This window comes from Nyctereutes procyonoides, unplaced genomic scaffold (genome assembly GCF_905146905.1).
Source record: "Nyctereutes procyonoides isolate TBG_1078 unplaced genomic scaffold, NYPRO_anot_genome, whole genome shotgun sequence".
Taxonomy (NCBI): Eukaryota; Metazoa; Chordata; class Mammalia; order Carnivora; family Canidae; genus Nyctereutes; species Nyctereutes procyonoides.
In genome coordinates, this window is record NW_026575140.1 from 73,181,365 (window position 1) to 73,201,904 (window position 20,540).

Here is a 20,540-nt window from a genome sequence, read left to right on the forward strand (position 1 = left end):
AGTAGTAAGACTTTAAAAATGATGTGTCATTGGATGCATTCAGTAGGATATTATGCGGCCACTAAAAATTATGGTTATGAAAATCATGTAGCTACACAGAAAAACACTTCTAGTGTAATGTTAACTGCAGTTACAATGGCTGCTGTGTATTGAGTACCTACTGGGTGTCTGCCAAAAGCTGGATCCCTTTCCTAGAATTCGTCTACATGGCTCTGCCACAGAGCTGCCAGCAGATGCAAAAAACAAGACTCAGGTTATGTGCTTTGTGTACTAGAAAGTAGACAGGCTAGAATATGAACATAGGCAGTTCTGTCCCCAAAGCTATTGTGCCAGAAGGAGGTGGACATAATGATTTTACTATTTTTTTAAAAAGTGGGGGAGGCCTGTGGAAAAAGAGCAAGAGGACAATACCTCCAAATGGTAGTTACTGGGTTAAGATAGTAGAATTTTAAGTGTTTTGTTTTGCTCTATTTTCCCAAACTTATTGTAGGTACTTTTATTTATTTTATTTATTTTTAGGATTTATTTACTTATTCATGAGAGAAACAGAGAGAGGCAGAGACAAAAGCAGAGGGAGAGGCAGGCTTCCTGCAGGGAACTTGATGGGGGACTTGACCCGAGAACCTCAGGGTCACTACCTGAACTGAAGGTAGATTCTCAACCACTGAGCCACCCAGGCGCCCCATTTTAGCTGCTTTTATACTTAAAAAGGAAAGATAGTACCAGAACCTTTAGAACAGCAGAGCTTAAATTGCATGACAGCCTTGAACTATTTATTGACATTGAGAGGTAATTGGTACCATAGAACCGCAGTGGAGAGGTGATGTGTTGTGGAAGTGTACCTACTCACCAGCTACAGTATTATTCTTGCCTATTTTATTCCTTCAGTTTAAAAATGCTTATTGAAAGAGTAGTAATTTAAAAAATTTATTCACACAGGACGTGGATACAAAAAATGGAAACACGGGGTGCCTGGATGGCTCAGTTGCTGAAGCATCTAACTATTGGTTTCAGCCCAGGTCATATCTCAGGATCCTGAGATATAGCCCCGCATTGGGCTCCATGCTCAGTAGGGAGCCTATTAGAGATTCTCTCCCTCTTCTTTTCCTTTTCTGCGTGGGCTCTCTCTTTTTCTAAAATAAATAAACAAGATCGTAAAAAAAAGAAAAAATCTAAAATACTGTCACCCAATGAGAGGAGCTCTTTTAATAAATTGTCAAATTATTTCCAGAAGTTTTTTTGTATTTTCACCCATAGCAGATGAGTATCTCCAATTTACTACAGTGTTATCTGCACAGATATTAGCAGTAGGAACACTTAAATATAATTGTATGTTAAACCCTAAAGAAAGCATCATTGAATGTAGTGCTTGAGAAAAAGGAACAGCACTCAGACCTTCCCATAGAACTGGGTTAAAGACTTGCCTAGAGCATTGTGTAAATTTGTTTTGGGGATGAATATAGAAACTTCAACTGTGTCCTTTAGCAGCGATGAGTAAAATCCCATTTTAAAAGTGTTTTGTGCATTTGCAGCAAAGAAGCACTCTGGGACTAGATCATGGTCACCACTGTTTATATACTTGGATTAGATTGAGAAAGGCTTGACTACCACTTTGCCATTGTCTCACAGTTGGAGGTAAAAAGGCATTTTCAAAAGCCGTATTAAAAACATCCAAATAAGATACATGACTCTTGATTGGTTCCTACTTCAAAAAAAGGATATAATACATTATCCAACCCTTGGAACAAGTAGAAAGACTGAATATGGACTAAGTATAGGATTATTGTTCTTCGTCTTAGGTGTGATAATAGTTTTCTGGTTTTATAGGAGACTGTCCTTACTCATGCTGAAATATTTAAGAGGGAAAAACCACTTACTTTCAAATGGTTCTGCAAACAAACAGATAAAGCAAATACGGGAGAATGTTATTCTCGAGTACAGGCAGAAGATATGCAGGTTTGAGGAAAACACAAACTTTTAAAAACATGTTAAACATCTTTTTCTCTTCTGGTTTCAGTAGGATTTCAGTTTTCTCGAGCATATTAGAATGATTAGCATGGTAAAGGTGGGAAGAAAGTCCCAGCAGTTCATTACAGACAGAATAAATAGAATATTTAACAAAAGAATAACTGGTTGGACTCTGTTCTGTCTAGGCCAAGATACCTCACAGAAAAGGAAATGCCAGTTTCTAATTTTTCTTCCTTTTTCGAACCAGCACAACAGATTTGTCCTGGACTGTAAAGACAAAGAGCCTGATGTACTGTTTGTGGGGGATTCCATGGTGCAGTTAATGCAGCAGTACGAGGTAAAGGTGGAAGGGGTGAGGGTGGGTCTTGGCTACTAAGGGAAATCCATTCATCACTAGCAAACTGTCATTCTGAGCTGAACCTATAGGCTTACTCATGACACTTTAGCAAAGCTCTAGTTCAGAGTGTGAGGGAGGTCAGACCCACATAATGGGATTCTTTGTGCCACCAAGCATGATGAGGCAGAAAGCATTTAGCTTTGTTTCTAACTCAGCTCCCTTTTTTGCCTTGGCTTCCAAGAAGCTTCCCTGTTATATTTATTTACTTAAATTTGTCCTGGTCGTGATTCTCAAGTTGTACTCTGTTTTACATGTTCTTATTTTGTGTATTTTTTTTAAAGATTTATTTATTTATTTATTTGAGCAAGAGAGAGAATATACAGTGGTGGGAAGGGGGAGGGAGAGGCAGAGAGAGAATCATAAGCAGACTCCATGCTGAGTGTGGAGCCCAATGCAGGGTTTGATTCCTTGACCCTGAGATCATGACCTGAGCTGAAACCAAGAGTCAGACACTGAACTGACTGCACTACCCAGGCCACCCCTATTTTGTGTATTTTTGTGGGGAACTATTCCACCTCTTTTTTTAAAGTTTGCACTCTTCCAAGGGCAGTTTAAAGGAAAAGAAAGCTTAATTCCTTTCTGGCTTCAGCACTCTAAATTTCATCTTGTGTTTCTACTTAACCCTATTTATTTTGACGCCTGAGTAAAGTGAAAGGAAAATTTATTGACTTGGCACCTTGAATATAAATGTTGGGATCTCCTAATTAGCATGAGGTGGCATTATGAGTCCATTCTTGAGCTGTGGTTGAAGACTGCAAAAAGAACTGAGTGATGCAGAGGTGCCTGGGTGGCTTAGTTAGTTATACAATCAACTCTTGATCTCAGCCCAAGTCTCAGTCTCACAGTTGTGAGTTCAAGCCCCAAGTTGGACTCCACATTGGCCTGGGACCTCCTTACAAAATAAAATGAAAAACATATTTAAGAATAATAATAATAAAAATACTGAGTGACGCGATGCCATCCTCAGAGCCCTGCAAACAACGAATAAATAGTTCACCGTTTGCAGAATTACATTTGATTACAGAAAATGAAAATTATTCTTTCAGGTGCCTCACAACACATTACAATGGAGGAATTTTCTTTCCTTCTCATTTTAAATAAAGCCAGTTTTTCTCTTTTTAGATATGGCGAGAACTTTTTTCCCCACTTCATGCACTGAATTTTGGAATTGGAGGAGATACAACAAGACATGTTTTATGGAGACTAAAGAATGGAGAACTGGAGAATATTAAACCTAAGGTGAAATGAAACTTATGTTTTAAAGAATATCTTTAATGTCGAGTCTTTTCCAGGTAGTTAAATTGTCTGAAATTGCTAGTAAAAAGATTTCTTCTTTAAAGCATTGTTTCACTGTTTTTGCTTTGTGCTCCTTTAAGATAAAGGATACTGTTGTCCTTGCTTAAAAACATTCCAAATAGGTATTAAGAAATCAGTGTATTACTTGCTTAGGTTGTATTTGTAATTGTTAATAATGATCTTCTTCAGCTGTAGGAAGGGATTTGATGCTAATGAGGCATGCTATTCTGTAGACCCAAATACAGTACTGGGAAGACTGCTCAGATGTGGGTGAGGGCGACAGTGCCATCACTGACTTCAGGAAATGATCCCGGATCTGTTTAACCATATAGATTAATTAGTAATAAAGGCCTCCCAAGTTTTTCTGAAGAAAATTTGAAGCAGATGTGAATAAATGTTTACCAGAAACATGTACTCACTACCTTAACACATTATAAATGTCCTGAGTTGGCACACTGCCTATAATTTTTTTCAGCCCTAAACAAAGCTGTTAACAGTTGCTTTGTTGAAAATATTTTATTTTTGGCCTTTTAAAAAAATTTTTTTAATTTAAAAGATTTATTTTTTTTTTAAGATTTTATTTACTTATTCATGAGAGACACAGAAAGAGGCAGAGACATAGGCAGAGGGAGAAGCAGGCTCTAGGCAGGGATCCTGATGTGGGACTCGATCCCAACACTCCAGGATCATGCCATGAGGGGAAGGCAGACTTACTTAACTGCTAAGCCACCCAGGCGTCCCGGTTTATTTATTTATTTTAGAGAGAGCATGAGTGAGAGGGGCAGAAGGAGAGGGAGAGAATCTCAAGCAGACTCTGCTCTGAGTGCAGAGCCCATGGGGCTTGATCTCCTGACCCTGAGAACCCAACCTGCACTGAAACCCCTTTTTATTTATTTACTATTTATTTATTATTAAGATTTTATTTAGTAGAGAAAGAGCTCACGCATCTGTGTGAGTGGGGGGGAGAAGCAGAGGGAGAGGGACAGACTCTATGCTGAGCACAGAGTCCAACATGGGAGCTTGATCCCTTGACTCAAAGATCATGACCGGAGATGAAATCAAGAGTCAGACACATAACCAACTGAGCCACTCAGGAGCCCATCTTTTTTTTCCCTAAGATTTTATTTTTAAGTAATCTCTACACCCATCATGGGACTTGAACTCATAATCCCAAGATCAAGAGTCCCATGCTCTACTAACTGAGCCAGCCAGGCACCCCTATTTTTTGACTTCTGTAATAGAAAAACTTGTCCATGTTCCTGTCTTTTGTAACAGGATGGTAAGTACTTTATTGGATTATACAGTAGGATGTATGTCTCTAGATGACAGCCACCTCGTAAATTAATTAATCTATTTGTCTGCTTATTTATCTTTCTATGTATCTACCTATCTGGAAGAACTTGTTGAAACTGCATCCAGCCTCCTCCCCAGCCACTCTTTCTTGAGTATAACTGTGCACGTATTCATACCAGTTACACTCCCTTGGGTACTTTTGTTATTTTTTTCTGGAAGATACTTCTAGTCAAGGAGTTTTTGTGGTAGGAGTTGCAGATGTTTTTCCCTGGCTTTCCTAGATTTTACTTTATTTTAGTGTTTTCTTCAACATGCAGAGTTTTAATTTTTATACAGTTGAATTTTTCTTTTTTGTATAGGATTTTAGGAGATTAGCTTCCAGCTCCACAATGATGAAAACCTTCTATCATGCTAGTGTAGTTCTACTGCTTCAGACTTAATCTGCTTGGAATTTATCCTGAAATATATGAGGCCAAAATCAGTGTTTGAAGATGGCTGCTCAGTTGAAGTTACCCATTACCATTTGACAACTTCACCTTTCCTTCTTTTAATTTTTGAAATAATATTTGTATCTAAACATTGATAAATGTTTTTATCTAATATTGATTTTTATCTAAACATTCCTTTATTCCTGGTTATTTATCCCTCTCTGCTTTTTTTCTTCTTCCTTTAATCATAGGTCATCGTTGTCTGGGTAGGAACAAACAACCATGAAAATACGGCGGAAGAAGTAGCAGGTGGAATCGAGGCCATCGTACAACTTATTAACACAAGGCAGCCACAGGCCAAAATCATTGTATTGGTATGTAGTCTTTGGGTGTGTAAAGTCTTTGATGTCATTAGGTCAAGTGAGGAATGTTTTCCGAAATATGATCGCTCATGAATATAGAGAATCTTTAGGTGGAAACAGTTTGTGATACTTCTAAGAGACTCTTGTCTGATATATCCCATTTTCTTAACCAGTTTCATCATTCCCCAGACCAGCTGCAGGAGTCATCTTTTATCTGCTCATCTTTGTTTAGAGGTGGAAATCCTCTTTGTTGTCTTAGGTAGCCTTAATTTTTTTTAAATTGTCTTCTGATGATTTTTAAAATCACATATGAAACTTGTCCTAATCCTGAGTCTCTTTTTATTAGATGTAGGTTTGAATCCAAACCAGTTAATCTTAGATTAACTTAGATATGTGTTCAGTTAAAGATGGTATATTCATTAGAATCTCTGAATTCTCTAAAACATCAAAGATTCTGTTAGCAAGAAATCGGGTACTTTATAGTCTTACTTTTAATAGAGAGTGCTGCCCTTTGAGGAGCTAAAACATTACATCTTCATAGTCTCAGAGATAGACAAGCTGTCTTTCAGTATGAAAGTTTACCTGTAGATATTCTCAGCAAAACTAAATTTTGAATGAAATCTGATACGTATTCAGTTCATTAATAAGACGATGTTAAAAAGATAGTCATTTATTCAACAAACATGAGGATCACTATGTATGAGACACTGTCTGGGTCCTGAGCAAACAAATGAGTGAGACATCGTCCCTATCTAGTGGTAGATGGACAGGGCAATATAAAGAGAGAATTAGCATACTGTATGCTAATGAGAGTAATTACATTGTATGCTAAGAGGAGAACAGGTTATTTGTTTTAAGATTTTATTTATCTAGAGAAAGCAAGTGCGCTTGACAAGGGGGAAGAGCAAAGAGGGGAAGAGAGTGAAAAAATCCCAAGCAGACTCGGTTCTGATCATGGAGCTTGACACAGGGCTTGTTCTGACAACCTGAGATCATGACCTGAGCTGAAACCAAGAGTCAGATGCTTAACCCACTGAGCCACCCAGGCACCCCATGAGAACGGGTGGGTTTTGGGCCTAAAAGCTGACATTTGACTACGGTTTTAAAGAATTCATTGGTCTCCAGGCAAATGGAAAAAGGAAAGAAAAGAAGGCATTACATAGGGAGAAAAAAAAAAATGATGACAGGCTTGTTTGTGTGTGTGTGTGTGTGTGTGTGTGTATTTGTGTTGGACAAGTGAAGAAAAGGTGCTTCAAGAATTTTAGGGCTGACATTGAATAAAGTTTGAGGCCAGGATGTTTAGGAGAAAGAGACCATGGCCAAGTTACATAAGGGATTTGTATGCCTTGATAGGAGTTTGAATTTTTCTTACCAGTGCTGGTACGTTGGTGTGCTTCAGGGTCTTGTCCTTGGCCTACTCTTCTGCCCACTCCAAACACTCTAGCCTTATTTTTTTATTACATGGTATTTAATTTAATTTACTTGCTTGTATCCCTGCTTTACTCTAGAAAGGGTTGCATTAAGAGTCCACCTCTGAGGTACAGTGGCTGGTGTATAGCTGCTTGGGATATATTTGTTGCATGAATGTTGCTGAATACATCCTCTGTAAATAGTCTTGTTTCAACCAGACTTTTAAATCTGATACACCCCGGTGTTCTTTACAACACTCAAAATTCAGCAGTGCCTTAAATGACATGTGAGAGAATGATTGCACAAGTCATTGAATATAATAGCCCTGATCCAATGACAGTTACGAAAACTGTGTGGAAACAATATTTATGATGTATTTAAGTGAAAAATCCAAATACTAAACTCTATGTGTATTATATTTAGTATTACTTAAAATACAGATGATCTTTGAACAAAATGACGATCAGGGGCACTGACCCCCATACACTCGAAAAGGTACATATAACTTTCACTCCTAAAATTTAACTACTAAGAGTCTGTTGATCTGAAGCCTTACTGATAAGCAGTTAATTAACACATATTTGGCGTGTTGTATATATGACATACTGCATTCTTAAAGTTAGGGAAAAGAAAATGTGACTAAGAAAACCATAAGGAAGAGAAACTATATTTACAGTACTGTATTTACCTTGTTTTTCGGACCTGTGTACCTCAAACCTGTGTTATTCAAGGGTCTGCTATAGTTGTCACATGATGAGATTAGGAGCATGATATTTTTCTTTTTTGTTTCTTTTAACATTGATAGTTATTTTAGTAATTATTTTAGGGGAAAAAATCACATGGCATACCTTTGATACACTCATATTAAGGAAAATACAAATACATAAGGTGCTTTTCTCATCCTTGCTTGAAAATCTCAGTAGGGATGGTGCCCTGTTCTTAAAGCTTAATCATTTTTTAGGACTTGATTGTCATGGTATTCTTTGAATGGCAGAACAAAGTATATTTGTTGTTCACTGGTTATCCTTTCTCCTTGAGACTTAAATATGTAAACATTGAGGGCAGTTCTTTTTTGTTAACTGTAGGACGTAGAGGCTTATACTTTGTTATGTAAACTAGGGTTTAGGATTGACTTCATCTGAAATGTTTGAGGTGCTTAACAAGGATAAGAGGTGATGATGTAGGGGAACAGAATCATAATTATCTCTAATTCTCATTGGAACTATACAATTACACAATAAAGTGGTAATCAAGGCTTCAACATTTTGCTGAAAAATATTAAAGCAGACATGAACAAGTAATTTGGCATAAAGATTTTTTTTCTTTAGTAGAATACCCGTAAAAAATCTATTTTTTGTGAAATAAGACCTCTTACTATAGCCCGTAGGAGAAACAGGTGGAAAAATTTTTGCCTAAATAACAGTAACTTGGGATCCCTGGGTGGCACAGCGGTTTGGCGCCTGCCTTTGGCCCAGGGCGCGATCCTGGAGACCCGGGATTGAATCCCACATTGGGCTTCCGGTGCATGGAGCCTGCTTCTCCCTCTGCCTGTGTCTCTGCCTCTCTCTCTCTGTGTGTGACTATCATAAATAAATAAAAATAAAAATAAATTAAAAAAAAATAACAGTAACTTGGCTATGTGCTATCATTAGTTATAAACCAACTGAAAGGTTGTCTGACAATTTTATAATAGGATCAACATCTGGAAAAGGACATTTCTAGTTGGAGACGATAAGCCTTGCTCTTGCCACATAAGGGTGGAGTTTTATTGACTATAGGAGGACAGACGCGTGATTTATCTGAAAGTTAGATAATTAATATAAGTTAAAAGTGAATTTAGGAAACCTCTGTTTTATGGCAGGTATTATGTGTCTTTGATTGTTCAAGATCATATTTCTTCCCACTGTATTTCTCATGTGCAGTAGTGTAGGTTCCATGTAGCCTTCAGAAATAAATGTGTATTTGAGCTAGATTATTCTGATGACTGTATGGAGAATGAATTGGAGGGAAGACCACAGTGAAGGTAGGAAGACCACTCAGGAACTTTACGTCAACTGAGTGAGTAGTGGTAAGTTTGTTTCCAAGTACGTATAATCAGAATGGAGGGGGGAAAAGGTTTTGAAAAGTATTAAGGATGCAAAAACTGAGTAATCTAATGTTACATAGATAAGATATATGGGATGAAACACTCAGGGATGTCAGAATGACCAGTTGGTACAGAGAATGTAGAAGGACCATAGTGTAGGGAGAAGATGATGAATTGGTTTTGGACATGTCAGTCTGAGAGTTCCTCAGGAAGTTTGGGAAGTTTGGTTCTGGGCTAGAGTGTTTGGAGGAGGCCGAGTAGTGGGCCAAGGACAAGCCCCTGAAGCATACCAACAATTAAGGGACTGGGAGAGGAAGAGGAGCAGCCTAGTCCAGTGTTTGAGAAATCAAAGTTTAAAGAGTGCCAAATGGAGTTCTTCCAGGAATCCGAAATCACAGGTAAGTCAGTAGAGAAAAACCAGTGACTCTTATCATCTTCTGTTCTCTGCTTTGCCCCAGGGTTTGTTACCTCGAGGTGAAAAGCCCAACCCATTGAGGCAAAAGAATGCCAGGGTGAACCAGCTCCTCAAGGCTTCCCTGCCGAAGCTCGCCAATGTCCAGCTCCTGGACACGGATGGGGGCTTCGTGCACTCGGACGGTGCCATCTCCTGCCACGACATGTTTGATTTTCTGCACCTCACGGGAGGGGGCTACGCGAAGATCTGCAAACCCCTGCATGAACTGATCATGCAGTTGTTGGAGGAGACCCCTGAGGAGAAACAGACCACCATCGCCTGACTGGCTCCCATCAGTGTTAACCGCACCCCAGCTTCCTCAGATCAGTTATATCACTGGCACTACAGAATCCTTCTCTTTCCTAAGGCACTTTGCATTGTAGAATGTTCCTGGATGTTCATATCTAGTGTTTGAAGGGGAGGAGGGATTTAAACTGGTCCTGTACATAGAAGGTTGGTTTGACACAGGAGACAAAATAGCCAAGGAAGATTGTTGTTAAAATTTGTTTGAAACCAGAAGGGGACATTTTAGTTGTATGTATGACACACTCATTGAATTATCATAGTTTTTCCTGGGACAACATCGAGCCTAAGGACTGAACAAAATGAAGATTTTTTTTCTTGGCCTTTCTTGCTATGGATTATGTCATATATAGTTAACGATCACGATCACACCTACTTGGCTTTAAAAACAGATGTTTTTCCCAGTTTTTAAGATTCATAATTTAGCCCTTTGTTTTTAGTTTGCTTTACTCCTATGTATTCGCAACATTTCCTTAACATACAGCATCAGATTGAACGTGCTTGTCATTCAGATATGGGAGATGCTATGGTTACAAGTGAATTTGTTCTGTTCTCTTCATCTTTCCCATGTTTAGCAGTGGAAGATAGGTTTTGCCCCATTTGGGGGACTCTACGGAGGGTATTATTTTTATGCTGCTGAATATCATGTCTATAATAGACCCATGCATGCAGCCCTTCCTCCCTATTTCCCTTCATCCCTCTTTGTTTTGGAGGGGTCCTTGTTGACATTACAAGCTTTTAACACATTTTTTACCTAGGAGCTCTGTTGCTGGAAGTGTAAGCCCCCAGCCAGTGACTCTCATGATGATAGTACTGATGTGCAACTCATTCTTGTGTGGTGGTCTGTGCATAGTCTGTGTAGTGCTATCCATAGTCAGAGTTCTGGTTTGGTTTGATTTGTTTTTTCCTTAAAATGTGTTATACTTTACTTTTTTGGGAAAAACAAAAAACAACCAGAACTCTGTTTCCCATTCCATAAGCCTTGACATTATTTCAAGTTTTATAGTATCTTAAGGTGTATATTTTATTTTTTTATTGGCTTAGTTTTTAAATTATATCAGTCCAGAAAAAATTGGCCTTTTCTCATGGGGGAACAAATGGAGCCGCTCTTCAGAATAGACATTCTACCTTGATCCCACCATTTTAGCGAAAAAGAACTAGGTTTGTTCGACTTTCAGGGCTTCTCTCTAGTGTATTTTCATCTGAGAATTTCAAGAGAGCTCTTTATAATCTTAATGGTTTGCTCAAGCTACAAGAACTGCCATTTTAAAAATAACAGGACAATACATGGTTTATTGTTTAGTATAGCCATGGAATGTATACAAACTGGATCTACACACAAACATTTTAGACTGGACCAGGTGGGTATTGGAGTAACTTAATAAAATGTGCTCTGCACTGATTCTCTTTAACATTCAAGTTCAGTGACCGAGGCAGGTGTTCAATATTCTGCTTGCAAAGCAAGTGTTGGTACTTTTGTTGGAGGGAGTTGGAAGGGATTGCCAATGTGTGCTGAGAGCCACTTCTGATTGAGAGGGTTAGAACTTGGGCTGATGTTTTTTTTGTGAAGCCTCTTTCTAGGAATTTTTTTGGTCTTATTTTTAGTCTTTTTTTTTTTTAAAATACATTTCTGAATGTATCATGTCTTCACTAACAACAGAAAGTACATGTGATGTTTACTAGACTTGCTTCCCACATTAAAGTTCCCTTTCTTTTTAGTAGCCCAGATTCTTGAGTTTATCAGGACAGGTTTCTTCTTAGCTGAGGCATAGTTCTAAGGAGGGTGGAGACTTGATGAAGCCAGAAGTTTGAGTGTGAAAGACCGATTCTTATCCAGGTCCTTTTCCGTTTGTCAGAGGGTGGGGAGTATCGTCCAGACAAACCCGTTAGGTTAGGTTACTCCTGCAGCATGCGCTTTCAGCTTCCCTCCTGACTGAGGATCAAATACCCTTTGTGAGCTGGTCTTCAGCTCCTTTGCTTATGTGTGTAAACCTCGGGCGTTACTACATTTTATACCTACCAGAGCTATTCAAGCAATAGTATTTGAACCACTAGCCTTTTAAATAAAAGTCTGCCCCATTGCTATTGTGCAGATACTGAGTCCACTTTCATTTCTTGCAAGCTTTCTTTGCACTGCTTTAGGCAAAAAAGCATTCATCTGTTTTTCCTTGATTGACATCCCTGTTTCCTACAGTGACGGAACTTAATGCTTACTCTTTGGATTTCTCTCTTTATACTTTTCATGTATATGTAAATGTAATGCACTGTCCAAGTGAAATGTCCTAGTTGTCTTTGTGATTAAGGGGCCAACTTTCCAGACAGCTAGCAGAGGTGTTCTGACCGCCCCCCCACACACACACACCAGTTTTAATTCCTTTGCCCACCCGTTCCCAATACCCTAGCTGACAGCCAGTGATGGCACTATGGATTTCTATGGTCACATTGCGAGTGTGGCAGGTTGAGGATGTACTGCCAAAAGTGACCTAATGCATGTTGGTCTGCTGCCTACATATTCTAGGCTGCCATGGGCAGTGGTCTGATACCCACTTAGGGTCTTTTTGGGGGGCATCTGTCTAAACCTGAATCTTCTGTGAAAACCTTAACCCAACAGAACAAATCTTGAATAGCTCATGCCCTGCTCTTAAGAATTCTGTCTCTCGTTGTTAAAAAAAAAAAATAGACACCTTACTTTAAAAAAATTTTTAACCTAGTCACTGTTTACAGTTGTATGCTAAAGCCTGAAATACTGTCTGTGCTGTGGTGTATGAGCATTGCCAATTTTATATTTATTGCAGTGAAGAAGAAACTAAAAATATATGAAAATGAGGAGCATGTCCACGCTCCTAAATCTGTGTGGGTGCATGTGGGAGAAGTGAGTCGGGGTCTCTTGAAAGGAGGCTTTTTGGAGTAGGCTCTCCCAGGCTTCTCCTTGGTGTTCCTGCTTGGGGATCACTGCTGCTAGCTGACTGGACCTCCCCAACAGAAGTTTGTGATTCTGCTTTGGCAAAGTTTCATTGACTAGTAGAACTCATTCTGTTTTAGTGCATATTTCAATATAAATGTAAACATTTCACTCAAACTTGCTTATGTCTTTCTGTCTCCTTTATCAGACTGGATTCCAACGGAGAGGGAAAAAAGGGATGCTTTTTCCCCCTACCTTAACCACAAGCACATTGGATACTTAGAACATCCTGCTGCTTTTCTGGGGAACTGAATGTCCTGAGCTCACTGTCAACACATCTCCTCAGGCCTGAAGGAGGGAAGGGTGGGGTGAGCAGAGATAGGGAATCCTAAGTAGACACTTGGGGAAATTGTCCAAGGAAGTGTCTCAGATTGGTTATGAGTAAAAGTTAAAAAGAAGAAGACCTCTTGGTCTTTTTTCCTAATTTCAGTCTAGAATTTATTCACATTAAATTTGTAATTTCCACTGTTTCTGTTTCTCACACTAATAATCCTCAGTTTCCTTTTTTGCACTGTAGAATATCTCTTCTTTCTATTGCCCCAGCATGCACTCAAGTGCTTCAAATTAATTGGACTCTGCTGAGTTCCTGTGCCATCTAGGAAGAAAGGCCTCCTAATTCTCTGTAGGTGCATCTGTCCCCATTCTACTGTTGGCTGAGAGGCCGAGGGAGGAATGGATGGTATCTGCCTAAGGAATCCTATAATTTTGGTGCCTGAACTGGAATTTGAACCCAGCTTTACCTGATTTCAGAGTCCTTGTCTTGCCCACTAGTGCAATCTGGGGTGTCTTTGTAGTTGTACATTCTGATTCAGTGAGTTCATGATAGATACATCCCTCCTTTTTTGGCTGAAGGAGCAAAGTGTCCATCTTCTCACATGGACCAAGCCGACAGCTTCCTTCAGTCTTTTCTGCAGATGGATCTTTTCAATTCTATCCTCCATATGGCCACACAACTATTAGAATCTGTTTAAAGTGCATTACCTGGCCATCTTGCTTTTCAACCTTAAAAACCAGCAGTAGAATGAGACGTGTTCATGGAGCAAGGATTTTTGGTGGTACACATGAAGTGGTTCAAAGACTGCCTGGCTATTAACACGTCAACAGGTTCAGACAGGAAGCACTTAGGTAAATGAAGTTTAAGATCTAAAGGGAATGGGAAAGTGTGTAAGTACAGTCAAATGGCAGAAAGATAACTAAAATAGGTTACCAGCGTGTCCATATGCTGAGTGGGGTTGGGGGCCACTGTCGTAGATAAAAACCTTGAGGGTTCATTCATGTGAGACATTAAGAAAGCACATATCTGCCTCTTTACCCATGAGTCCGGAATGTTTTTGCAGATAGTTTAGTCTGGTTGCATGCTGCAGACCACTTCATCTGAACTGGATTAATGGCATCACTCCCACTATAACACTGTGTGACGACGGAGCTCAGGAAGGAACCTTGAGCTCTCATGTAGCACCTTTGCCTCCCTGAGCTAAAACAGCCTGACCTAAGTATGACCTCTTTATAGCTATGAGACTGGAACAAGGGTCAATTACTCAACTGGCCCATCAGAGCCTAACTTGATGACTAGCAACCAACCACGCCAACATTAATTACATCAAATTGATACGCCAGTATAACCTTCCTCAGCAGCTGAAAGCTTCTATGTTTTTTGTATCCTCTACTTTATCACTCTTTACCACAGTGACGCTACTGGGTTAAACTGGTTTACTCCTATAAGAGAACAAAATATGGAGAAACTAAGGTATTTTTGTTTTTCTAGTTGCCTTTCTCCCATATCTGATCACACCAAATTCCTCTTTACCCTCTCCTCCCTCAGAGGCTTTGCGTTTGTCAGCCACTCACTGGTTCCCCTTAATCACAGAGGAGCAGTGACAGCAGCCCTGGCCCTTTGTTAAGTGTATCTGAACTCCTACCCCATGTGAGCTTCTGCATTGGCTTAGGACAAGTGGAGGGAAGACTCCTCACCAGCATCCACTTGGGAAAACTGGATAGAAACCAGCAGAAGAGTCCATTATACTTTTCTCCAGTTGTAGCAGGGGTGAAATCTTAACTCTCCATATTTTTACGTAGCCATGAGGCAACGGTCTTAGATGTTTTGATAAACACATTGTCTTCTACTCTGGTTTTATGCTATTTTATGATCTCAAAAAACGCTGTACATCCTGATCCAGCTTTGACCTTAACACATCAGTGTACTGCAGCATGCTCATCAGTAACTACTGATCGTCCAAGCCATTAGCTAGAACATCCAATGTGCTCCATGATTCGATCCTCTTCAGTTCATTTCTTCCCACCTCTTTGAACCTCTGTGCCAACAGCACTGAACTTTGAGTCTATATGACTTTGTTCAAGTTGAGACCCCTTGTCTGGAATATGTTCTTGTCCCTTTGCTAGGCTAGCTCCTACTCATCTTTTAGGATCCCCCTCAGGGACACTTCGTGGGGTGTTTTCTGATTTCCTTGATTTCCAGCTCTGGTTTGTACTAAATCTCTGTCTCTGAGTTCCCATAATACCCTGTGTAAGTCTTTTATCATTGCACTTACTCTGTATTATATGCTTACCTATTTGTCTACACTGTTAGATTATGAATTCCTTAAGAACAGAGAATGTGTTTTAAGTATTTGTGTTCCCAGCACCTAGCTTAGTGACTAGCACAAACTAGGCATTGAATAAATGAAAGTATGATGAACAGATTGAGTGATTTATTCACGGTCACCTAGCCAGTATAACTGTCCGTACCGAAATTGGAATACAAATCATCTTTTTTTCCTAAGATTTTATTTATTTGACGGTGAGAGGAAGTGATCATAGACAAGCAGGGGGAGCAGCAGAGGGAGCGGGAGAAGCAGGCTCTGCTGAGCAGGGAGCTCAATGCAGGGTTCCATCCCAGGCCCCCAGGATCATGAACTGAGCTGAAGGCAGACGCTTAACAGAATACAAATCCTTCAACTTAATTTCTTGTTCTTTCAGTGGTACCATGCTGCTGCTTGTGAGGAACAATGCCTGTTATTCTTGCCAGTAATAAGGAAAAAGTTCACAAAAACAGAAAGATGCCATACACACCTATTAACAAAAGGGTTTTGTTTTGTTTTGTTTTTAAGATTTTATTTATTCATGAGAGACAGAGAGAGAGGCAGAGATACAGGCAGGGAGAAGCAGGCTCCATGAAGGTAGCCCAACGTGGGACTCGCTGCTGGCACCTGGGACTCCAGGACTATACCCTGGGCCAAAGGGAGGCGCTAAACCGCTGAGCCACCCAGGTGTCCTTACAAAAGTTTTTTGTGCTTTTAAAAATTTTATTTATCTATTAATGAGAGAGAGAGATGCAGAGACACAGGCAGAGGGAGAACAGGCTCCATGCAGGGAGCTCCATGTGGGACTTGATCTCGGGACTGTGGGATCATGCCCTGAGCCAAAGGCAGATGCCCAACTGCTAAGCCACCCAGGCGTCCCCTTAAAAAAGTTTTTGACAAATTTTCTGGAATTGAGTGAAGCCACATGGAATCAATAAGATAGTTTTTTTATAGGAAGAGTGAAGCTAGAAGACAAAGCTAGATTGCTTGAGAGGAACAAAGGTGTGAATGAGAGAATCACCTTCGTGAAAGGCTCCGAGGACCAGCGAGGTAACACAAGAAGCCATGGGAGGTGGCCTGTATGTGAGCCAAAGTGTAAAGAGACGGGACCCTTTCTATTATTGAGAGCAACATGGAATAAGAACTGAGTAGCTGCCCACGTTATCTTGAGATAACAGCCAGAGAGGAGGAAAAGATTCTTGAGTTGCATCTTCTGATTTCGTAGCTGGAGACCCAAGCTTTCCTGAGATAGAAGGATGGCTCATTTTTATCAGTGATCTTTGGGGATAGATTTGAGTTGATTGATTTTTTTATCTCCTTATTTACAGCAGCCTGATGACCGGCTTCATTTCCTGCCAAGCTCTGATGTTGATTCCAGCACATGGCCACAGGGAACAAGGATACAAGGCTTGAATGTATTGTTCATGTTTCGCAGTCTCAGTGGTGAAAGCCCGGCTAATCTGTCTATGGCAGAAAGTTTGTCTACTCAGTCAAAACTGCTCTGCCTCGACTCCCCTCCTACCCTTTAGACAGTAGTTCAGGGTGATGAATGCAGCCAAGCCCTGCTCCACTGAGCTGCATTCAGATCTGGACATTAATACATGACTCTTGAAGGCTCAGAAAGGTAATTTTGCCTTAGCCCCAGAATAATGGAGTAAATACTTTGATTCCTGACCTGATATGCATCCTATTTTCATAGTCTTTGGAGAGAGGGCCAGGCCCCACGGGCAGCCCTGAGAAAGGACAGAACTTGCACGATGGAAAGAAAAAAGTGCTGTACGGTGCTCTTGCTGAGGGGCTGTGTGTGTCCTGACAGCTCTGGTTTGAGCTCCACGCAGATGCACTTAGTGAGGCCCTTTTATGGTCATTATGAAAACGGAACTTCAAGTCCGTTTCCTTTCAAGGGCTTGGTTTTGTAACTTTTTCTCTTTGTGTTAAAGTTACTTAATTCTAAAGTCGTGTTTGATCCTGCCACCCACCAACAGACACGACCACTCTCTACCCCCTATCAAAAGCCAGGAACCAGGAACCTCGTCAGCTGCCTGGTTAATGGTCCCATTTCTTAGGTCCTTTCTGCATCAGGATCAAAAGGATGGGAAATAGAACGAAGTCATCTGAGCCTTGTGACCCACCCTGCTCTCATCACCAGGGCCGGGCATGGGCTTTTTAATCTATAACTCGGCAGATAATGCAGTAGCTGGACCAGCACCCAAAGGCCAAGGAGGCTACTCCTCCTTTGCTCTCACAAGTCTGGCTTTGAGACCCAGCACTGCCCTTCTTTTTTTGCTAACTGCTGTAGCCAACTAAAAGACCTTCTCTCCTCCCAGCGGCAGCTTGGTGGCGGCAGCACTGCCAGACCTCAGAAAGGACCTATTCATAACTGGGTTGTGCTGTGCCCTCCCTAGGGGGTGGGGCAGAAGGGCTGAGGAAAGTTTTCTGCCGACCTGAGAACCGCAAGAAAGTCTGGGGCTATTGCCCTCCTACCCTGTTTGAATACGCAGGGTGCTGAGGAGGTTAAACTTATGAGACTTTGCAAAAGGGAAGGATCTCTTCTGGGTTTATTTAGATAGATTTCTCCTAAGATATTGCTAGGAGAAAGGGAGCAAACAAATACCAGTAGTCCCAGTCCCAGTTGTCTTGCCCCAGAGCAGTGGTTCTCAAAATGAATTGTGCATATCAAGCTTCTGGAGTACTTATAAAACCCAGATTCCTAGGCTGCACTTCCAGAGACCAGTTCAACAACTGTGAGTCTGTCTGAATATGCACATTAAAACAGGCCTGGGGGCACGTTTTGCCCCAAAGCCTAAGAGTTAGAGTTGGAATGCCCCCAACCTGAGCCCATTCAGTACAGTCCCAGCCTATAGGTGAAACTCTATAAACTAGTGGTTCTCACAGCACCCAGGAAAGTTCCTGGAACCAGTTAAATTACATCAGGCTGAATGGGGAGCGCAAACTCAGAGTGGGAGTACTTCTTAGAGCTCCAGATTTACTGGCAAGTTGAAAGGAGGTGACCATGAGAGAGAAAGTGAAGTTCACTTGGAATGTGGAAATCCTACATTAGCTGTCCAAACTGGGCTGCTGACTGCATGGGCTTATAATGAAAATTCTTCCTGTTGCTCTGAGGGTCCTCCAATTTGGTTTGTCTAGACCATGCTGGAATCTGGTAATCTCCTCTGGACTGACCCTTTGTGGATTTCACTCTACCTGTCTGTAAAATGAGGGCTTAGTCCAGGAGTCTGCTAAGGTTCCCTTTGGTCTGACTTTCTAGGGTTTTCCAGACCCTGCAGCCTGCTTCTGATCATCATTCTCAAGTACAAAAGCTTGGGCAGGGGCCAGATCTAATTCTTGCACACACCATTTGCCAAGTATAAGTAGAACAGTACCTGCACATAGTAGGTGCCCATTAAATATTTATTGCAGGAATGAATAAATATAATTGGACATGAGGTAAAATTAGTCCTCACTGGAAAAAAGCCCAGAGAATAAGGCAGGGACAGGAGCTGGAGCTGTTGGAATCTTGTGAGCTAAAGAATTCTCACAAGCCTCTGGCCCAAGTGGCTTCATCTGGTGTCTGACAATTTCAGAAGTGACCATGTTATATTTTTTTTCTTTAAACATCTCGAATTTGTCTTATAAAAGAAGTCCATGTACATCATAGAAAATTCATAAATTTTTAAAAGGTATGAAAACATTCTGAAGCCACCCACAATCCAGTGGGTTTTTTTTTTTTCTTTTCTTATTGGTACCTATCTATACTTTTGAAATTAGAAGAAAATGGTACAAGCCATATTAAAAATCATCCGTAATTCAAAGATTTCTCAACGCTTTTCTTTGCATGCCTACGTTTTCGTTGATATAGTGTAATATTGTGAATTCTCTGCTTACATGTTCCTTAAAGTCCTGAGCATCATTTCCGATGGCTTCATGGTAATAGCACCTTTGCCACTCCCTCATTAGGGACGCTTAGGCTGTTTCCTTTATGCTTTCTATTACACATATCGCAGTCATAAGCATGACTGCTTACGCATTTTTAATCTGCATTTATTTCCTTGGGATAGAGTACCGAAAGTGGAATTAGTCTGTCAAAGAGAATAAAAAGCTCTTTCAACTTCTTGAAACACAGGCCAAAATATTTTGTAGAAAAGTTTTCAGCAATTTATACTGGAAGTCACTCCCTTGCAGTGAGCGTTTTAGCTGCCTCTGCAAAGGGGAGATAGCCCTGCAGGCATCCGGGCCTCCCTGGCAGGTGAGAGTGTCCAGAGGTTCTCCTGCTGTTCTGCCTCGGCCATCCCTCCGCCGCCGCCGCCGCCGCCGCCGCCGCCGGGTAGGCGTCCGGCCTGTCTCCTAATTCAGTTCTTCCTTTCTTAATGGCCCAGGGATGGAGGGTGGTAAAGGCAGTGGGGGTGGAGGTGAATCCTCAGGTTTGAGCAAAGAAGGCCCTGTCAACAAGAACCCAACTTGGAGGGTCCCTCCCGGAAACATCCCCCTGGTCCAACCAAGGTGAGCTTCCAGAGACGGGCAGGATTAAGAAAGAGGAGGCGGCGGCGGGACGGCAGTCGGAGGCGGCTCCCAGCTGGAGGGCCGCGGCCCCTTTAAGGCGCAATCCGGGACTTGGCCCTTTAAATCTGTGTCAGTTTCCCCTGACGTCAGCGGGCGGACCGGCCGCCCCGCTGTTTACCGCCGCGCGGCCCCGCACACCCTCGCGAGCCGCGAGCCCCGGGGCCGCCGCGGCCGCCCGCCCTTAAAGGGCCCGCGCCCCGCAAAGCGCGCCGCGCCGCGCCGCACGGCCACCGGCCGCCGCCGCCCTCCCCGCCCCTCGCCCGTCGCCCGTCGCCCCTCGCCGACCGGCGCCCCTCCCTCCGCGGCCGCCGCCGCCCCTCCCTCCCCGCCGCCGGCGTCTCCAGCCTCCCGGCAACCGGCCGCCGCCGCCCGGCCCGCCCGCCCCCGGCCCCCGGCCCCCCGGCGTCCCCCGGCGTCCCCCGGCCGCGCCGCCCCCCCGCCC

The 20,540-nt window shown here is 41.8% G+C and overlaps 1 protein-coding gene across 2 annotated transcripts in view; it reads left to right on the forward strand.

The window, feature by feature from the left end:
• The window catches only part of PAFAH1B2 (platelet activating factor acetylhydrolase 1b catalytic subunit 2), a 32,817-nt gene extending 17,163 nt beyond the window's left edge, over positions 1–15,654 (forward strand). For both annotated transcript variants that reach the window (XM_055304860.1, XM_055304862.1), the window contains 4 exons: positions 2,216–2,305; positions 3,488–3,604; positions 5,634–5,756; positions 9,699–15,654. In XM_055304860.1, the coding sequence (XP_055160835.1) occupies positions 2,216–2,305; positions 3,488–3,604; positions 5,634–5,756; positions 9,699–9,977 (609 nt within the window). In that variant the 3' untranslated portion in view covers positions 9,978–15,654. The remainder of the gene's footprint in view (positions 1–2,215; positions 2,306–3,487; positions 3,605–5,633; positions 5,757–9,698) is intronic.
• The last annotated feature ends 4,886 nt before the right edge of the window (positions 15,655–20,540 follow it).